At 42.6% G+C, this 19,947-nt stretch overlaps 1 protein-coding gene, 2 long non-coding RNA genes and 1 pseudogene across 5 annotated transcripts; 2 read left to right on the top strand and 2 right to left on the bottom strand.

The window, feature by feature from the left end:
• Positions 1–327: 327 nt before the first annotated feature.
• LOC103635772 (uncharacterized) lies at positions 328–8,283 on the bottom strand. Of its 2 annotated transcripts, none has more exons than XM_008658152.3 (4): positions 7,965–8,283; positions 7,398–7,842; positions 5,163–7,295; positions 328–3,701 (listed from the first exon to the last, which is right to left on the bottom strand). In XM_008658152.3, the coding sequence occupies exons 2-4, from the start codon at positions 7,801–7,803 to the stop codon at positions 670–672; spliced, it is 5,571 nt and encodes a 1,856-aa protein (XP_008656374.1). In that variant the 5' UTR covers positions 7,804–7,842; positions 7,965–8,283; the 3' UTR covers positions 328–669. The 2 variants fall into 2 exon arrangements, with proteins under 2 accessions (XP_008656374.1, XP_008656373.1); XM_008658151.4 differs by having other exon boundaries at positions 7,398–7,851; positions 7,965–8,273.
• A 3,404-nt stretch (positions 8,284–11,687) lies between these two features.
• Positions 11,688–13,276, top strand: LOC109941553 (gamma-glutamylcyclotransferase pseudogene; annotated as a pseudogene). The gene is made up of 7 exons (NR_160912.1): positions 11,688–11,727; positions 11,811–11,889; positions 12,289–12,321; positions 12,402–12,458; positions 12,526–12,729; positions 12,824–12,903; positions 13,085–13,276. The product of NR_160912.1 is annotated as a gamma-glutamylcyclotransferase pseudogene (transcript).
• A 301-nt stretch (positions 13,277–13,577) lies between these two features.
• Positions 13,578–14,666, top strand: LOC103635770 (uncharacterized). The gene is made up of 3 exons (XR_002264203.1): positions 13,578–13,615; positions 13,792–13,905; positions 14,127–14,666. It is a non-coding gene; the product is annotated as an uncharacterized lncRNA (long non-coding RNA).
• A 4,541-nt stretch (positions 14,667–19,207) lies between these two features.
• LOC100502139 (uncharacterized) lies at positions 19,208–19,610 on the bottom strand. The gene has a single exon (NR_157379.1). It is a non-coding gene; the product is annotated as an uncharacterized lncRNA (long non-coding RNA).
• Positions 19,611–19,947: the final 337 nt, after the last annotated feature.

The raw sequence follows: 19,947 nt of genomic DNA, 5'->3' as shown, positions 1-19,947 counted from the left end.
ACAAAGACGTTACTATGTTCACAAAGACTTTATCTCTTGAAGATAAACTTGTTTACAAGAATTAAAAAAATTCACTGCCACAAAGCATGAAAGAGTGAAACACGCATACACCGCGAAATAAATTGCTAAATGGTTACTAAGCTTCGAAGATCAATGAGATAGAGGACTAGTTTGGAAACTTAAATCCCCTATGGGATCCCAGAGATTAAGGGGGAAATAGCTTAATTTTCTCCTCAATCCCCGAGAATCCTGAAGGGGATTTAAATTTCCAAACTAGCCCTAAAATAATCTAGGTAATATGGTAGAAGGATTCGAGAACACAGTTGGTTACAGACGACAAATGGTACCAGAATCATTTGATCCAAGTAGATAGCCCAAAGACTTCCACTCAGTCACTGATCGCCTGAGCACTGAACTGACATATAGGAGAAAATTGTGTTTATGACAAACTCACACGTGCGCATCGAATACAACTAGATGAAGTTTATATAGGAAAAATAAGGGGCAAAATATAGATGCCCAAGTTATTTAAAACCTAACAGCCTTATGATGCTAAAGTGGTTCCAGGTTTTCTATACAGAACACATCATCTAGACAAGAGAATCAGTTGAGCAAACTACGTCGATATCAACAGAAACTGACAGGAATGCAAAGGATCGCTAAGCTGGTTTACTCACTTGCACCTGCTTGTACATCTGGTGCCTCAACCGAGGTATCCTCTATAGTCCTCTCCGCTGGAGCGTCCTCATTTTGTGTTTCAATTGTGGCACCAATAGCAGTTTTTTCGGCGTTGGTGGTATTTGCATCTGGTGGCGCGACAATCGCATCCTTCAGAGTATTCTCAACTGTAGTCGAATTCTCATGTGCCACAACTGTGGCATTCTCTACAGGTTTCTCAGCTGCTGTAGATTTATCATCTAGCACCTTAACATCTTCTACCATGTCCTCAGCTGTTCTAGCTTCTTCAACTGGTTCTCCAGCTGCAGTTTGACCTTCAGTTGTCTCCCCGATTACAGGTTCAGCAGTAACTTTAGATTCTATTTTCTCATCTGTTTCCTCTACTGTAATTTCACCTTCTTTGGTCTCCCCAGCTGGTGTGTCAGCATCTGCTTTATTTTCTGTTTTCTCATCTGGTGCGTCAATTATAATTTCATTATTTTCTATTTTCCCCTTCCCGGCTGGTGCTAATTTGTCAGCATCTTCATTATTTTCTATTTTTCCCTTCTCGTCTGATGCTTCCTCCTTAGTTTCACCTTCAGCAGTCTCCTCGACTACTCCTATGACAGCAGCATTATTCTCTATACTCTCATCGAGTAGTACCACTTTTGCCTCCACAGTTTCATCGACAACCATAGAGTGCTCAGTAGTTGCACAAGCAATAGATTCATCTTCTGGAATTTGCCTTCCCACCTCAAGTTGTCCACCTGACGCTTCAATTAGAGCTTCCACTTGAACAGTCTGCTCAATACTATAGCCTTGTTCGCCTGACACTTCAACAGTAGTTTTGGATTCCAGTTCAATTTCTACTTGCCCGACTGCACCCAGCACAACAGGTTCAGCAACAAAATTTTCGGCTTGCGGCTTTGGATCTTCAGATCCCACCATCTGTTCAGTTGCAGATTGCCCCACTAGTTTCTCACCAGGGGTTTGACCTTGTAACTCAGAAGATACCATGTCCTCTTCTGGAACTTCATTCCCAGTATCATCCTCAGTATGATCGTGTGCAGTACTTGGTGCTTCAGCGACTGCTTCAAATACGGCATTATCTCCTGAATTGTGACTCTGATTTGGATGTTCAGCTATATCAACTTGCATATTATCTGGAGCAATCTGAGGCAACTCTTTCATTATAGCATCAGAATGTAAGGTTTCTGTCTCTGTGGGTAGATCACCAGGGGTTTGACTTTGTAACTCAGGAGATACCATGTGCTCTTCTGGAACTTCATTCCCAGTATCATCCTCAGTATGATCTTGTGCAGTACTTGGTGCTTCAGTGACTGCTTCAAATACAGCATCTCCTGGATTGTGACTCTGTTTTGGATCTTCCGCTATATCAGTTTGCATATTATCTGGAGCATTATGAGGCAACTCTTTTACTATAGCATCAGAATGTAAGGTTTCTGTCTCTGTGGGTGGATCACCAGGGGTTTGACTTTGTAACTCAAGAGATACCATGTGCTCTTCTGGAACTTTATTACCAGTATCATCCTCAGTATGATCTTGTGCAGTACTTGGTGCTTCAGTGACTGCTTCAAATACGGCATTATCTCCTGGATTGTGACTCTGTTTTGGATCTTCAGCTATGTCAGTTTGCATACTATTTGGAGCATTCTGAGGCAACTCTTTTATCATAGCATCAGAATGTAAGGTTTCTGTCTCTGTGGGTAGATCACCAGGGGTTTGACTTTGTAACTCAGGAGATACCATGTGCTCTTCTGGAACTTCATTCCCAGTATCATCCTCAGTATGATCTTGTGCAGTACTTGGTGCTTCAGTGACTGCTTCAAATACAGCATTATCTCCTAGATTGTGACTCTGTTTTGGATCTCTGGCTATATCAGTTTGCAGATTATCTGGAGCATTATGAGGCAACTCTTTTACTATAGCATCAGAATATAAGGTTTCTGTCTCTGTGGGTAGATCACCAGGGGTTTGACTTTGTAACTCAAGAGATACCATGTCCTCTTCTGGAACTTCATTCCCAGTATCATCCTCAGTATGATCTTGTGTAGTACTTCTTGCTTCAGTGACTGCATCAAATACGGCATTACCTCCTGGATTGTGACTCTGTTTTGGATCTTCGGCTATATCAGTTTGCATATTATCTGGAGCATTATGAGGCAACTCTTTTACTATAGCATCAGAATGTAAGGTTTCTGTCTCTGTGGGTAGATCACCAGGGGTTTGACTTTGTAACTCAAGAGATACCATGTGCTCTTCTGGAACTTCATTCCCAGTATCATCCTCAGTATGATCTTGTGCAGTACTCGGTGCTTCAGTGACTGCTTCAAATACGGCATTATCTCCTGAATTGTGACTCTGTTTTGGATCCTCGGCTATATCAGTTTGCATATTATCTGGAGCATTCTGAGGCAACTTTTTTAATATAGCATCAGAATGTAAGGTTTCTGTCTCTGTGGGTAGATCACCAGGGGTTTGACTTTGTAACTCAGGAGATACCATGGGCTCTTCTGGAACTGCATTCCCAGTATCCTCCTCTGTATGATCTTGTGCAGTACTCGGTGCTTCAATGACTGCTTCAAATACGGCATTATCTCTTGAATTGTGACTCTGTTTTGGATCTTCGACTATATCAGTTTCCACATTATCTGGAGCATTCTGAGGCAACTCTTTTGTTATAGCATCAGAATTTAAGATTTCTGTCTCTGTGGGTAGATCATTGGCTGACACTTCCTTTTGAGTGTAAACTTGCTCAACATCTCGTGACTCTTCAGATACAGATGCAGCTTGTGCAGCTTTCCCAATTTGATTAACATGGTCAATTAGCTCAGCGTCAATATTTCCAGCTTCATCAAACCTGTCTTGACTGACAAATGTACTGTCTGCAGCTTGCACTTGAGATATTTGCCTCACAGTCTCAACTTCTTCAGACGACGGTTCTCCTGCAACTTCTACTTCATCTGTTTTCTGTACCAGGTCAACTTCCATGGAATCCTTAGGAGCTTCGGACTGATTTGAACCTAGAGAAAAGGCATGATCAAATGGCAATAAAATAAGCATTTACTTTTGTGGAAGCTGTAGAGTAGCTTTATTAAATACTCTCTCCGTTTATTTTTCTAAGGTACTCTACAGCTTTTTGCTAATGTCCTAGTTAGAACCAGAAGAAGAAAATATGTTGTTGAGTCCCTGGTTAATAATGATTGGGTCAATGACATTCAAGGTGGGATTTCCTGGCAGAATTTTTCAGACTCTGGGATCATATTCAGGATGTGACCTTAACTGAACAGGAAGATAGACACATATGGAAGCTGGAATCAGATGGGGCATACTCCTCAAAATCAGCTTACAGGGCCTTCTTTGAGGGTTCTACTACCTTTGAACCACGGAAGAGAATCTGGAAAACATGGGCGCCAAACAAATGCAAGATGTTTATGTGGCTGGCTGTCAGAAATAGATGTTGGACTTCTGATCGGCTTGCTAGAAGAGGCCTACCTCATCCAGACAGATGTGCCCTCTGTGATCAAGAGGATGAGACCATCCAACATCTGTCAACTTCTTGTGTGGTTGCCAGACAAGTCTGGTTCTCTGTTCTCTACTCTGAACCTCTCAACCTTGGTCCCCAGACAACAAGATAATAATTTTGCTGAATGGTGGAGAGATGTTTCGAGAAAAAACAGTAAAAAGGGGCGTACCCAGTGCCGTAGGCTTTCCGCACTGTGCAGGGTCTGGGGAAGGGTATCTTTAAGCGCCAAGCCTTACCCGCATAATATGCAGAGGCTGGGGCTCGAACCCGGGACCTTCCGGTTACAGACGGTAGGCTCTACCGCTGATCAGTAAGGAGAAAAGAAAAGGACTAAACTCCCTGATCATCTTAGGAGCCTGGAGTATATGGATTTATGGAAGCATATAAATGATTGTATTTTTTAAGGCTGAACCTCCCTCTATTAGTCTGATTTTGTTTAATTTTAGGGATGAGCACAGCTTGTGGTGCCTGGCTGGAGCCAAAAATCTCCAAGCCTTAGGCATTTGTGGAACTAATTAGTTCCTGGTTAGGGTCGGTTCAGGTGTGTTTTTTCTTTCTGTTGTCCTAGAGGTGTGTGTTCCCTTCTCTCATACATGGCCCCCGTTATGAGAGCTTTGGGGTTGTATGGGGGCCTTCTTTCTCTCATTGATCAATGAAACGCAGCTCTCCTGCGCTTTCCAAAAAAAAAACCTAAGGTGTATTAGGACTCAAAATTAAAAAAAAAAAGGTATGTAGAATATTTTTTGACTATCAATTAACCAACTTGCGTTGAACTATATGTGGAATGTGAATCCATTGATAATTTGATACCATGTCCTAATCATGAATATAATTAGAGTAATGTTGGTCAAAATTTATGAAGATACTTCTAAATCCTAATTAACTAACACGCCCCATATTTCGAAAAAATTTAAACCGAAGTACTATGCATGGACACATAAATTGTAAGAATGTTTACCTGGAATCTCCATGCCATGATTTTCAGGATGTTTCACAGGATTGTTTGCTGACTGTGTCTCTAGAGAAAATGGCATACTGACAAGACGGTAACTTCGAAGCGAAGGTCCAAAAGTGCCATACTTGCCAGCAGCGCTAAAAGCCCTTTCAGCATCGGCACGTTTCTTGAAGACAACTTTAACAGTATTTGTTTCCCTGTGTACTTCTGCCTCCCTTTCTTTCAGTGGACCAAAGCGACTGAACATCTTAACAAGATCCAATTCTGAAGGAATAGAAGCTGACCTGGCAAAGCTCAAAACAAGTGCAGTGGGCTTCAACTCATCAATCATCTTCTCGTCAACATGGATGATAGATCTTTCCATCACTTGTATCTGTTTTTTAGGTACTGGCTCCCCAAGTTCTGACAAAGGTACATATGCATGACTTGAGGATCTCCGCCTACGTCTTGGCCTTGTAGTGGGACTCTCTTTTCTGAGGTCATGGATTGGGTGATTATGCAAGCTCAATCCGGACCAATACGAGTCCTGCATATGATCTGTTGTCTCTACATCAGGAGAAGGTAAAACTTCTTTTCTCTTCCTCCCTCTCCTAGATGTACCTTTATCAACGATGTTTGCTTCAGTAGTAGTAGAAACAATATAGTTTCTGTAATCACTGAAGTAACTGATTATCATTACTGAGAAATTATATCCATTCATTGGCTCTGTTGCAACCAAGCATAGCTGTGATAGTAATTCCTTGGGATCTGCAGTGTGATTCCTGTGCAGACTTCTCCTTTTTGCTCGTTTCTCTACAGTAAGTTCATCACCAGCATCATCACTAAAGATATCAAATTCCCCATTCTCTCCTTCAGCAGCATTCTGAGCCTTCATAATGGACGGAGATCCTGTCAGCTGGCTTGCAGCTCGCCGAATACACTCACCAATCTTGAAAGAACTACCACCAGTTGGAGCTGATGACTTCTCTGAATCTTCAAATGATTCAAAGTTTCTTTTGTTCTTGTTCTGTAGGTTGCCATAGTTATCAAAGTCCATACCCACTTGTTTCTCATTGTAGCTAGTATCATTGACCTGATTAGATATGCTCCTTTTCTCCATCACCACCTGGTCACCACCAGGTTTTTGTTTCCGAGGTCTCCCCCTGCCCCTTTTGGGCTTATCTTGAGTAGGATGCACTTCATTAATCACAGGTTCCTCAACCATTACATTCTGGGTGGACAAAGTGTCTGTACAATCCAGACCATCCTCAACCCACGCATCGCCAGTTTGAAATGATGCAAGTTCAGGACATCCCTTAGATCGATAGAAAGAAGTAAGTTGAGAACATGCTATAACTAACTCCAACAGATCACCTCCTTGGCCAGGAAATAGAGCTAACTCCTTAATATAATGAAGAAGGTTTTCTGGACTGAAACAGTTTAAGATTTCAGGCCGATTAACTGCAGAGCAAGTAACTCCATCCTTGAGCCCAGCATTATCAACTGTATAGGACATGCCATTATCAGCAAGCTCTTCTGGCAAACAAGAGCAGCTCATACCTGACAGTATCCGCCTTGACAGTTCTTCAAGTGCATTATTAACTGACCCAACAAAGGCATCTGAACTGCTCTGTTTCTCCATTTGTGAATAATTTGTCACAAAAGGCTTCAACTGGGATTCATCGCACCACGCAAAAGTGTTGTCACCAAAATAAGCTACCAAGTGGCTGCCCTTTTTCTGATGTTTCAGAGCCAATTCAGATGCATCTGATGGATCAAAAATTTCACCAGGCCACCAAGGATGACTTTTCACTTTACCCCAGACAAGATCAGCAACTTGAAACCCGCCTTTATCATGAGGAGGCAGGCAGTATCTAGCACCCTGATCCACACTACCCAGACTAGCAGCCTCTAGGTTGCTGTCCGTGCTATTTTCAACATCAGGAAACTGCTCTCCGGTTTGTGGGAGCATTTCAGATGCATTATTTGTCTGGTCAACTACAGGTGCTCCATCACCTTCATGTTCCTTGGAGCTTTCCTCTATGTCATCAGGCACATTGTTCTGTATTTCCTTATCAAAATGAGCTATGCCATTATCACTTTCATTATTCTTTGTCCCAGGCTCCACGTTTACATGATCTTCAACTTTGTTAGATTCTGAAATGGAATAGGGATATAATTAAAGATGTTGATGAGTAAAAACGGTGCCATCAATATGCAGCACGCCTACAAGCACAGGGCTCTGAGCAGTCTCCTTACCGGCTTCAGCATGTTCAGGAATGGCAGAACCACCACCAGCAGCAGCAGCAGGCACATGTACCACAAGAACCGGATTCTTCTCCGTCTCAGTGAGCAGATCACGAGCTCCTGCTTCTAGCATCTCCTCCTCACCATTCACCGCCTCCAGGCCCTCCGCGGGCTCATCTCCGTGGCCTTCGGCACCAACCATACCAGCTGACTCGTTCGCGTAGAGCGGGTCGCTCACCGCCGTATCTCCCCCTTCACGATCCACATCCGTCGCCAACGTAGCTTTCCCCTCCACTTTCACATCGGCGGCGAAAGCAGGCACCTCGCCCGCAGCTTCCGACGTCGTGACGTCACCGCCCGCCACCGGCTTCGTCTCGCCACCCCCAGGATCCGAGGCCCCGATGGCCCCCGAGCTCATCGGTGCGAGACCTCAGCGCCGCTCCCCGGACGAGGGAATCTGGAAGGACTTGAACAGCGGTGGCAGGAAGTCAGCGAGAGGGGGAGCTCGGAGTTTCTCATCGATCCGGCGGGGCGCCGAAACCCTATGAGCGGATCAGTGCGGGGGAGCACGGAATTTACCTGTGCGAGCGCCGAGCGGGCGGGGGACGTGGTCGGGGTCGAGGGCGCGCGCGTGGGGATGTGAGAGCAGCTCCGGTCTCCGGAGACGGCAGGGCGAGAGATAGATAGATGCGGAGCCGGGGCCGAGCTAGGAAGTGGAGGTCAGGAAGGGGAAGAGTGTGCTCGGCTGCCGTATCGTGTATCGGCGCTCTTGGCCCGAGCTCAAGCGGGTACAGACTGTTCTGTGTTCTCTCATCACGGGGAGGGTAGAGATTGTTTTGATGCTCGTGTCGTGAGTCGTCACCGTCGTATTTTCCTAATGCTTCTCTGTGCATGTCACGCCAGAATCACATTAAACATTCTGGTAGGTTCATCTAGAAATGTAAAATGGGATTCTGATTGACCCTTTTTATCTATCTAAAAGCTAGTACCATTCTGGTAGGTTTTAGGTGGAAATGGTTAAATATAAAATAGCAATCACTGTTATATTACGATTGAATGCACGAGATTGCTTAATTACACATTTACACCAATATAATTGATTGCATAAGTTATATCTTCTGGATAGCTAGCTAAACAAGAGAAGAATCTGCATCAAGGGAGTGAAGTTTGCTTTTACCAACCAATGTACGTGAGCAATAAAGCAAAAAAAAACTATGAGACTGAAGAGGACGAAGAGGTGATGCCTGGAAGAGATGGGTGAGACTGGCGGTGGATGACGATTGATAGGTTTTAAGTTATTAAAGACCCAACAAAACTCTTAATATATAAAATGTATATATGCAAGGAAGGTGCAATTTTTGGTGCAAACTATCCTATCCTATTTCCCTTTCCCTATCCTAACCCTATCCAAACCTCTCCAAGAGAAACCAATGGACAATGAACTTAATTGACAACGGTAGGCCAGATCGTGCTCAGACGAGGTTAAACAAAATACAACTATGGGATAAATAGAATGAACAACGGGCTCAATGGACAACGAGTTAGGTCATCCTCTGATCAAGTTAAATAAAATCTAACTATGTAATATATAGCGATCGCAACGCACAAACATTGTGTTAGTAGCACATATAACTTACAAATACAACAAATAAAAGAATTGTCTCACATATAGATATAGTATAAATATAAACACTAAAAAAGGGTTTCCTTGAACGTCTCACCAAGATGTCTAGACCATATATCTCACTACTAAAATAGCATATATATATATATATATATATATATATATATATAACTTTAAAACCACAACGAACAAAAGTTTTTCCTAACACAAGTTTGTATAGATTCACTCAAACAAGAAAGGGACTGAGATATACTAAGTTTGCTATAGAGCAAGTATAATCTCTACTACTTATTAAGTAAGCAATAGTAGTTTGCCTCCCCTCGTTCTGTCGTCCATCAATCTGGACCGTCCGTATCCTATCGTGCATCTGCGTCTCTCACGCTCCATTCCCCTCCACCGCACGACCGCACCCCAATCCCTAACCTTCCCCGCACGTTCCTCTCTCTACCGCGCTGCTCGTCCCCTGCGGCCCTGCCCCTGCCGCGATAGATGCCTCACGGCCCCCGACAACGACGACCGCGCCGCCATGACCTCCCATCGCCTCCACCTCCGCCGCAGGGCGCACCCTCCCCCTCGCCATGGTCACCGCTGGAGCGCCACCTCTACGCCTCGACCCTGGTATGTCCTCCTCCCAAACCTCGCTACTCCTACCAGATCTGGGTGGGATAGGTAAACGAAAACACCCACCTGGCGACGTCGCTCGCGCCAGCCACCGACTTCGACTGCGTCGTCGACGCCTTCGGGTACAACGAGTTGGCGATTGCGCGATGCCCGAGAGCTCCAACCGCGCGCCCACGGATTTCTCCTCCCCTGCTGCCGGTAGGAACAGGAATACCCTGCGACGGCTTCTCGGGCTCCTTCAGGTCACCCCAGATTGATGTCGTCATCGAGCACCCTGTTTTTTGGGGTTCGGTAAGTCTCGCATGCAGCACCGTGGTCCGCCCCCGATGGCGCGCCTCCGCCCCGAACCAATCGACCGCGAGAAGGTCAGTTGTTACACCCCCTGGCCCCCTTGCTCCCGTTGTCAGGCTTCTACTGTGGAATGTGAATCCCGCGATGCTCCTTGAGGTGGATTGCGCTCTCACAAGTAGCTGGACACTGATGTGCGACTCCACAGCATTAGGTTAGATTTTGCTTGCGTCCAGAGGAATGTGAATGCTGACTAATCCTACTGGTAACATTTTCTCTTGTGTGCAGACCTGTCCTAGCTCTGCTGCTCAGGGTTTCCACGAGGGTAAGCGTGCTTATGTCTTCTTGTTTTTGTCCCAACGAATGCATTTATTGGTTACTCCATGCTGATTAGCACTTTAGTGTATTGATTGAGACTTGGGAACCTGTAGTATACTTAATACTTGATTCACTTGTTTGCGTTGCTACTGCAACTTTTTAGTCGATTTTGTTGTACCTATAGTGCATGGTGGACAGCAGAAAGCTTTTCATCATCAAACTATGTCTTCTCTTATATAAAATGTAATTTACTCCCAGTTTACTTGCACTGGGACTGCCAGTCTATAGAAAGCACAGTAGTAATCATGATACATTAGAATCTAGAAGCTGGGAGTACATTTTTGTGTGGGTGATCTGCACAGATGTACCATTAAGATTTAAGAGTGCTACATATAGGCCTTGCTTAGGACCACTGTGCTGAATTTCTATTGATGCGAACCTAGATAAACCAATGACGGTTTGTATATACATGTGTGTGTATGAACTTTAATTATGCGTTATCCTTCTAGGGTTGCTGGGCACACACAAATACATGAGAGGCCCCGCAACAATTCTGTTGCTTTTATTCTTTCCTCAACCATTGTTGTACAATTCTTTTGACACTTGGTATTGATGTTTTTGTACTGTTGTAGATGAACTACTTATATGCCAAGCTCGTCGCCGCATCCATGTCAAGCTCGCCCCCGCATCCATGCCAAGCTCGCCGCCGCGGGGCTGGGGCTAGGCATGCCGCTGCCGGCAGCGAGCGCCAACGGTAATGGCACCGCGGAACAAAATTCGTGTTTCTCAAAGCAGGATGCCATGCCATCTGCGTTTAGGGCCTGGAAATATCTTCAGATGTCTGTTGTAACCTGTGCCTCGGTTAGGCCAGTGTTTTCATTTTGTGAGATTTTGGTTCTAAAGTATTTTAGAGGGCTAACTATGCTATATATTTGTACTTCGCAGCGGCGCCTTGCCAGTCCTCGGCCCCGACTACGATAGTGGCACAGGTCCGCTCGCACATGTTTTGCCGCCTAATGGAGCCTAAACTTCTGTTTCCCCGGAGACCTCACTCCATGTGGCCTGTCTACTCGAGGAAGCAGTCGTCGACGTGCTCATGGCAAAAGGGATGGACACTGCAGAACAGGTTAGCTTAGCTATTTATTGATCATGTCATCGATCAGTCATCACTGTCGTAATCTGGCAACAACATCTGAGCTAAGCAGAGTGGTAGGGAACACAGAATGTCTTTTTAGTGATTACTTCCAGTTTGATGTCTCGTGTAAGCTGGGACCTGGGAGCATGAAAATGTTGGTGCATGATAGCAGCAATGTTTTTTTGTCTTCCTCTCGTTTGATCGTGATGGTGTCTACTGAACCAAAACAAAATACATTAGGTAACATTATCCTATGCTGCAGGAAGCAAAGGCGTACGCTCAAGAAAATGGTCTCTTCTTCATGGAAACTTCTGCCAAAACAGCTACCAATGTGAACGACGTGTTCTATGAGATTGGTGAATAACTAGCATTTAAACACACAGACAGTGTGCTGCTGCTCAATCGTTTACCCACTGTCACTATTACATCCTCATTTCAGCGAAGAAACTGCTTCAAGGGCAGCAGGTTCAGAACCCACAAGGCGGGATGGTTCTCAACCAGAGACCACCTGAGAGGATGTCTGTTAAATTGCAGGTAGGTTACTGACTGCACTTGTTTGTGAATACTTGGAGTGACCACAACTAAGTCACACAATGAAACTTTACTTTCCAGAGTGTAACCTGGTAACTGGTAACCATTCATAATATTTCGTTTTTACATTCATCTTTTCAAGATCTCTTATCTATTTAGAGAGCATGATTGGCCTTTTTGTCTTCTACTCCATTCATTACTCTTTTGTATAAAATTCTTGATGCGCATTTTTTTAGTTCTGATTTTGTTTTTGATGAATGATGATATGCTCATTTAAAGATCTTTTCATCAGATGCTACTCACATTTAAGATTCCCATAATTTTGTTATGTTGGTCTTATTTACAGTTAACTTTTTTTTCACTGGGGAATTGCATATTGTGTCAAGGGTGGTCCAGAAAAAGAGTTAAAAGCAATGCAGGTGCACTAATTTTTTTTCTCTCCCATGTTCTGCAGCTCCAAAAAAACTAGAATTACGCTGAAATTTCACCTTCATTTCAGTACTTGGAGAGAAGAGAGTGTGAGTACGACCAGAAGATATCCATTGATTTCTACAATGTATGAACAGTTAGCTTTGAACTGCTTTTTCTTTCAGAACTCTCATGTTTCCTTGATGCATGTTCAGGAAGGAGATCCCTTGAAACCAGCTATGACGGGCGTCTTAGTTTAAGGATCTGAAGTTCCAAAACCAAAAATACCAATTCCATGCTATTTGCTGATGTTGCTCTGTGGAACTCATAACTTGGTGTTCATGCAAGTTCGTTTCCACTCCAGATCCAATTGGCAACAAGTACTATCTTGGCCCTGCTCCTTTGCAGGATATGGCAAGGTGAGACATTGCACCCCTCTATTGATCTTTTGGGCATTTTACCTGAGCAAGCATCAAATTGTGACTTGTTCTACAATCTTGTTTGCAATGGCAGGCAAATTGCTACAGCCAATGGCCCTACTGGCTATAATAGGGATTACCTGTTCTCAATGGAGAAGGCATTAGCCAGCATTAGTAAGAGAACCTATTTTTACATTTTTAAGTGGTTAACAATCTGAATATCTGTTATTTATACCCCATGTGTTACATAAAATACGGTATTACCTGGGAGTAGTTCATGTATGTCCTTTCTGCAAAGTCAGTATTTACATCCTAGACTCAAACATCAAATCGTGATTATGCTGCCCCTCTTCAGGCCACGAAGATGATTCGATCATAGAGCTTGCAAACGAGGTGAGGAAGGTGCTCAACAGAACAAAGAAGACCAAGATCACTGGAGCCAATGCTTCCCTGAAATCACATGCCCATTATGTTTTTTATTATGATTTGGTATCTTCTCCGTGTCTGTGAACAAGAAAGATTATGTTCCCCTGAATATAGATCGCTGAGAGTTTATTGTTCCTGGCGATGCAGACGCGTGAACTCTTCTACTACCTCAAGGGTGAGTAGGTGGACTATGGCGAGTAAAGTCAAGGACGACAGTGTTCTCAGGTGTGTTTCTATATGTCGGGGTGCTGGGAATTTTGTAGGTTGGACGTCGAAGCAGATAGCGATCAGGCATGGATAACATCACCACAGACAATTCCACTTATTTTCTGTTTTTTATTTACTTTCCTGGTTTACGTTTAAGAGGCTTATGAGGGTAATTGTTGTTTCCAGGTACCAAGTTTGGCTGACGAGCAATGTGAGGGTGATGTTACAGAGCTCTTCAACCTGGCTCAACGGAGTAATTACTCTTCCCTTGCTTCACATAATGTTAATGCTTTGTATCTGTATCAGACCACAACTTAGTACCACAACTATTATTTTTCATCATAATGTAGCACTTTTTCCATTTCAACCTGTCTTTCATATCGCTTCCTTCCTTGCTGATAAACAGGTCTTAACATTTGTCTGTTACAGATATCCTGTACATTAACAAGCAACGACTTATTGCCATGGAGGAGATGAAGAAACTGTAGGATGAAAATAATTTGCTTCTCGAGGAAATACAAGGACTAGAAACAGAAATGCAAGGTGCGGTCTCGGTTGCCAACATTTTCAGGCTTAGGAACTATATGGATGGTAATGTGAAATTTCTCAATCTTCAGCAATCCTATGCTGATTGTTAATATGATTGTTTTACTTTCCATTTCTCATTCTTAACTATAGAGGTAAACTACATGCATCAAATATTTTTTTCATATACCTTTCGCTATACTTCTACATATTCCATTTTCTCATGGGACTCCTTTTAGGAATTCCCCTAGAAGCAGCACAGTCATCAAGTTTCAGTGAGTTACTCCTGCGGATAGATACAATGGTCATTTCTGGAATGATCAGCATGACGGAAGCATCTGATTTAAGAGATAAACTTGTCACTAATAGAAGCATAATACAAAGCACCTTTTCTGATATTCATCATAAGCCAAATACTGAATTGCTGTCTGAACTGCAACTCTTTTTGCATAAACCAATAGAGTATGCTACCACTTACCTTACTTTTTTTTCCAGTTTTACCGCCTTTACTCAAATTTTCTGCAGTGTTGCGGGATACCTATGTCCATTTTTTATTGCTGCCATGACAACTTGACACAATGAATTGCCCATTGACACCTGACATGGCCTGGCTCATATCTGATACATTGAGAAAGAATCTTGCTGCAGAGGGCAAGAGGAAGCTCATGTGTGTTATCCATGAGAGGGAAAAAATGGCAGAAGACAATGATAGGTGTGTAGCCGTAGAGAGGGAATCACTTTAAATGATGGTTAAGACAATGATAGGTGTGTAGACGTAGAGAGGGAATCACTTTAAATGCTGGTTTTGACTGTTGTTCTATGCACAAACTGTAGCTATTTTGGAGCTTTTGTTGTAATCCCAGGCCTTTTCCTTTGGTAAAGCACACAATGGATTATAGTAAATAGGATTAATCTTAGATTTTTTTAACGACATAGGAGAGTTTCATGTCATTTTACTAAGAAGAGGAATTAATATTGTACTTAATATTTGAAGAGCTAAAATGTTGTTCTATTTTTAAAAATGTATTAGAAGAATTCCTGAATCCTATTTTTCTGAGCCTGCCTAGCTAAACACCTGCATCTGTATCGGATTCTGGTTCCCACACCTGCGTCCTGGTAACACTATTCTTGCCTATGTTTTGAATCTTTTGGCTGCCTCCCTATGTATAATTTTTGGCCCCGCCACTGCTTCCCGCTGAATATAGTTCGGTTTTTATTCATGAAGATAAAGTACCAGTGTGACATATATAAATAAACTGCAGATACATGTTTACTGATGATTTCTTTGGCGAAGAATCCATATTCCATGATATATTTGCAGGTAATTCATCCTGCTTCCATCAAGTTTGTTTCTCTTTTATTTTTATCTTGTGCAGAGTACACCCATATTTAACTGATAGCATGTTGCCTTTATATTGCTTGCCCAATATTGCTTTCATGCACTGAATATCTGGTGAGTCGATCAAAATGTTCTCGTTATTTTTCAGGTCTGCTGGAGGCACAATATTTTCTTGTAAGGTAGCATCTTGACATTTAGTTCTTGTTTATGTTGTGGTACAAGTGATTGACTTTATTGTATGGGTTAATTATTCAGTGCTGCAACCATCATTGAGAACCTGGTCAAGATTACCATTTGTAATTGGACATGCTATGCAAAATTCAGTACTTTAGGACTCATAATTTTGTTCACACATAGTACTTTCTTCTATTAATCTTTCAAAATTTTCCCCTTTCACTCCATAATGCCTGTTTTGAGCATAATATTTTTTCATTCATTGAAACTATTCTGCAGCTGCACTATGATCACATGGTACTCGTTGATTATCTCATATCTAGGGATGTTGGTGTGCTTTGTGCTCAATATCTATTAAGGTTGGTACCTATCTTACATTTTTTTAACTATTTTTGCTGACGTCTTCAGATGGAACAAAGTGTCTTTTGAATTGTGACCTTTGACCTCTCTTACACACTTGCACATGTGTTTACGCTTGGTTTCCCAGTCTTGGCATGCTTTTGTTGATGATTCAGTTTACTCAACAAAAATAGAAAAGCTTAACTGTAAAAGGCAGAGGATTTCTGGGGATAAAGATAGCAATAGAGCCAGTTCAAGTAACCAGTATAAGAATGGTTCTGGTTGTGATAAAGAAGTCGAGGATTCACGGAAGCTTTTCCTCGATGCTAAAAAATGTCTTTATTTATTAAAGAGAACGTTGGAAGATCTGCAAAAGAAGGATTTGTTCCCTTACAACCCCAAGCCTCTTCTTAGAAGGTCAGTCGTATGACCATGGGTTTTGTATGTTGTCTGGTACTTCAGTAAAATCATTTTCTTGTTCCTGCATTTGCCTCAACTCCATGGCATTGTCAACTTAAATGATTGAACTGGAAATTCTAGCATATCAACTCAATGGCATTGTCAACCTAAAGACTGAATTAGAATTTTTGGCATATCAACTGCCAGGCAGACATGGTAGCTAACAAAATTGTGGTAGATTATAACTCATGTTTGCTTGAAACTGAATCTTAATTTCTCGCTTGGACAGACAGACATGTTATTTTATCATCTGTTCATATGAATCATGCCTTTAGTTTGTTCTTGTAGCTTGGCCCGGTTCCAGGAGCTGTGTGAGCAGGGGTGAAATTCGAGTTACACCTGGTGAGGAAGCTACTATTTGTAGAGGTTGAAGAATTTCCCTTGGGCAGATAGTTGTGTTGATATAGTTGGTAAAAGGGAGCTGTGAATATATATCTCTTCTAATTCATGATCTGGTCTAGGACTTTGAGTCGTCTGAATCATACAGAGAAATTCCAGATGCTGGTACCTCTTTTTTTTGCAAGTTGCATGCTACTCTGATGCATTGGGCCATGCGAGGCCACCTATCATGCAAGGCACCATTGTTCACTATACATTAAGTAGCATCATATCATGGTGGCACTTCAATTATACATCAATCATTTTGTCATGTGCTCTTACCCAGGTGAATGAATCGCTCCCTGAAACGATGGTTTTGAAGGCTGCGGTTTGATTCCTAATAACGTTGGGCCCGCAATGTATAAGTGATCACTGAAGTCCCACTTATGCACGCTGTTGATACTAAAAGTCCAATCTCTCATGCCTTGCTTGATCCATAAATAAAAACAATAGCATATTTGTTCAATAAGAAACAAAAATATACTGGTGTCTGAATTACTGTTGGTAATTTGCTGCCTAGCCTTCCTTCTTGGCGACTTGCTGTCTGATCCGCACGCACGCTCACATACTGCTGGTTACTTTTGATATGCATTTATACATAATTTACATGTAAAAGTAGTGGTCCTTAGATTTTATATAATTTTTTACTCCCGTCGCAACGCACGGGCACTCACCTAGTAAGAGGCTATAAGTTGAACAAATGCTGAGGTGTAAAGGTAAGGAGAAGCAGACTATAAGCTTTGTAAGGGATGCAAGCGGAGCTCTATACTAATAGTGAAGAGCTAACTATTATACATATAAATAATACTAAATAGTAGGTTACAAAGATCATTACAGTCAACGGTCAATTGCATTATTAAACTTGCTCTTAGGCTGAGTACACCCTTCTTCATTGGTCCACAAACTGAGTGAGACCCTTAAATAAAATTAACTGAGTGGGATATTGGCGGTTAAAAAAGAAAAAGCCAATGAGCACTTATTTCCCGTAGTTGTCCATTTGGGCCGGCCCATATACACTCATCAGAGATTAGGGCTTCTAGAACAATCTGGTTCTCTTTATAAAACGGGCCACGCCGTCCATCGCTTCTGTAACCCTAGCTCTCTCTCTCGCTCATCACATCCACCGCCGTAGACGATGGAGATGGACCCTTCGTCGACCTCTCAGTTCGTGTAGAAGTTCGTTTCGTTATGCTTGTTTCGATTTGTTTTTGTTTTTTCCCTTCTGTCGCCTCTTCTTTCGGCTTCAAGAGAACAATCCACTCTTGGCGGCCTTGTTCTGGGGGCGTAGAACGAACTTCGCGCCGCGGGTGCTCAGCTTAAGGATCTGGCTGCCGTGTCATCGGCGATAGGTTCCTCAGCCCTGCGGCGCACACAGATTTGCACCGAGCAATCTTCCGGCGCTCTTCCTGTCGGTTTGATTATTGCTTCCCGTCTGGCACCGCACATCGTGCCGATGCACGCCGCCACCCGTTTCGTTGCGTTTGAAGCTGTCGATAGAAGCGGCTTCGCTCTGTAGCCCTGCAAAGTGGATTGGCGAGCATGGCCGCCGAACTTTGCCTGCGGAATTAGTGATCGTGCTGTCGATTTTTTTTTTTTTTTTTTGTGACAAGGGTCGTGCCGATCGTGCAGGCGATTTTGCAGTCATCTGCTGATTTGCAGTACCACAAACAATGCTGCCTTCGAACAAAATAAATGATTGAACGGGCGAACAACCACAAATGATTCAACGGGCGAACATCATTGTGGATTTCTGAACACACAAATTGTTAACTTTCAAAGTATGGTTTTATATATAAAAAGGTAGCTGACGTCGTTTGGTTTAGGTTTAGAAACTATCAAACGATAAGATGAACATATTAAACCCAATTAGTTCCATGATTTGCTTAGGGCCCGTTTGGTTACTTTTAGTTCAGGGACTCAAGTTTAGTTTTCAGGGACTCAAGTTTAGCTATGAGACTACTACGTTTGTTTCTAGATACTAAAAGTATTCGAAATACATTAAATGAATTATAAGTGAACTAAAATATCCTTAAGCATTCTCACGTCATTTGTGTAATTCAAATAAAGAAGGGGAAAATTGAATTTATATGGTTTAGTCTTTTTTTAGTCACTCTTAGGGACTACAGACTAAAATAATTTAATTCTTGTTTTAGTTCTACCGCTTAGTAATTTAGGGACTAAATAAGGCTATAGTTGAGAGACTAATCTTTAGTTCCTTAAACCAAATCAGACCTTAGTTCTATAATTTGCTTATGTGATGTTACCCTAAATACATATAGGGTCAGGTCCGACGGGTTAGCATGAGTGCATGAAGCTTGAAAAAAACATAGTCTAAACATGATGCAATACAAAATTATTTTGGGCTGAGCCGGCTCTAGCCTATGCATTCGGCTATGCTTGGGTTGAGGCTATGGCCACGGGTGGACATGAGCCCGTATCATTTATGCAAGTGTGAAAAGGCCTATTAACATGCACGAAAAGGCTCGTCTACACTGCACTATAGAGTAGTCGAGTACTAGTATGGCTTTGAGCCTGTTTGAATCCGAGGAGTTAAAATAAAAGTGGCTAAAATCCAAACATAAAGAATTAATAGTGTCTAAAATAGTAAAAATATGTAAAGATCCAAACAAAAAGAAATAAAAGTGACTAAAATAGTAAAAATGTATTAGACACTTTTAGCTTCTTAGGAGGAGCTAAACTTTAGACATTTTGCTTTAGCTCCTAGATCCAAATAGGCCCTTAATGTTTTCACGATCCATGGGCTACCTCACCAGTCACGCGTCCACCGACCTCAAGCACAACAGGCAAGTTGCTCAGCTAGGCCCAAGCACTCAGCCAAGTCAACCATTGGCTCATCGCTCGGTTAAAGACCATTTTAACTTAATTAAAGGACTAGTTAGGTGTCCGTGCGTTGAAACGACATACAAAATATTCGATGAGCATATGAAGGAAATCCATGTATGGCGTGTTTGTCATGTTTGTGGGGCTTCTAGTTCAATTTTTTGCAATAAAATAGAGAGACAAACACTACTTTAGTTTGTTTTGCGCTAAGGAGCAGGAGCAATTGCAGCCCCCGAGCCCAACGGCCTGTTCGGAAGCTTTTTTTCTTTTTGCAGCTGCAAACCCTAACACAGGTTACTGTTAGGAAACGACTACGACAACCATCAGACACCCACAATACGTACGCTCATGAATACGACACGACGACACCTTCCGGCCGGCCTAGCTATCACTACACTTCCAGGCTTTCCAACATTAGTTCCAATGCTTGGTGCAGAAGTAACGACACCAGCTCACGCCTCGTGCATAGCTAGATTATCAGCTCCAAGACAATCATTTCAAAAGGAATCAAGTAACAACGTTAATGTCGC

This window comes from Zea mays, chromosome 8, assembly GCF_902167145.1.
Source record: "Zea mays cultivar B73 chromosome 8, Zm-B73-REFERENCE-NAM-5.0, whole genome shotgun sequence".
Taxonomy (NCBI): domain Eukaryota; kingdom Viridiplantae; phylum Streptophyta; class Magnoliopsida; order Poales; family Poaceae; genus Zea; species Zea mays.
The sequence above is the reverse complement of the archived record's forward strand: the minus strand, read 5'-3'. Positions and strand labels throughout refer to the sequence as shown.

Bases quoted from the DNA above. Each gene is read 5' to 3' on its own strand.
- LOC103635772 (XM_008658152.3), bottom strand. From the start codon at position 7,803: ATGAGCTCGGGGGCCATCGGGGCCTCGGATCCTGGGGGTGGCGAGACG. The intron at 7,296-7,397 runs GTAAGGAGACTG...ATTCCATTTCAG, and splicing joins TCCTGAACATGCTGAAGCCG to AATCTAACAAAGTTGAAGAT. The intron at 3,702-5,162 runs GTAAACATTCTT...CCTTTTCTCTAG, and splicing joins TCATGGCATGGAGATTCCAG to GTTCAAATCAGTCCGAAGCT.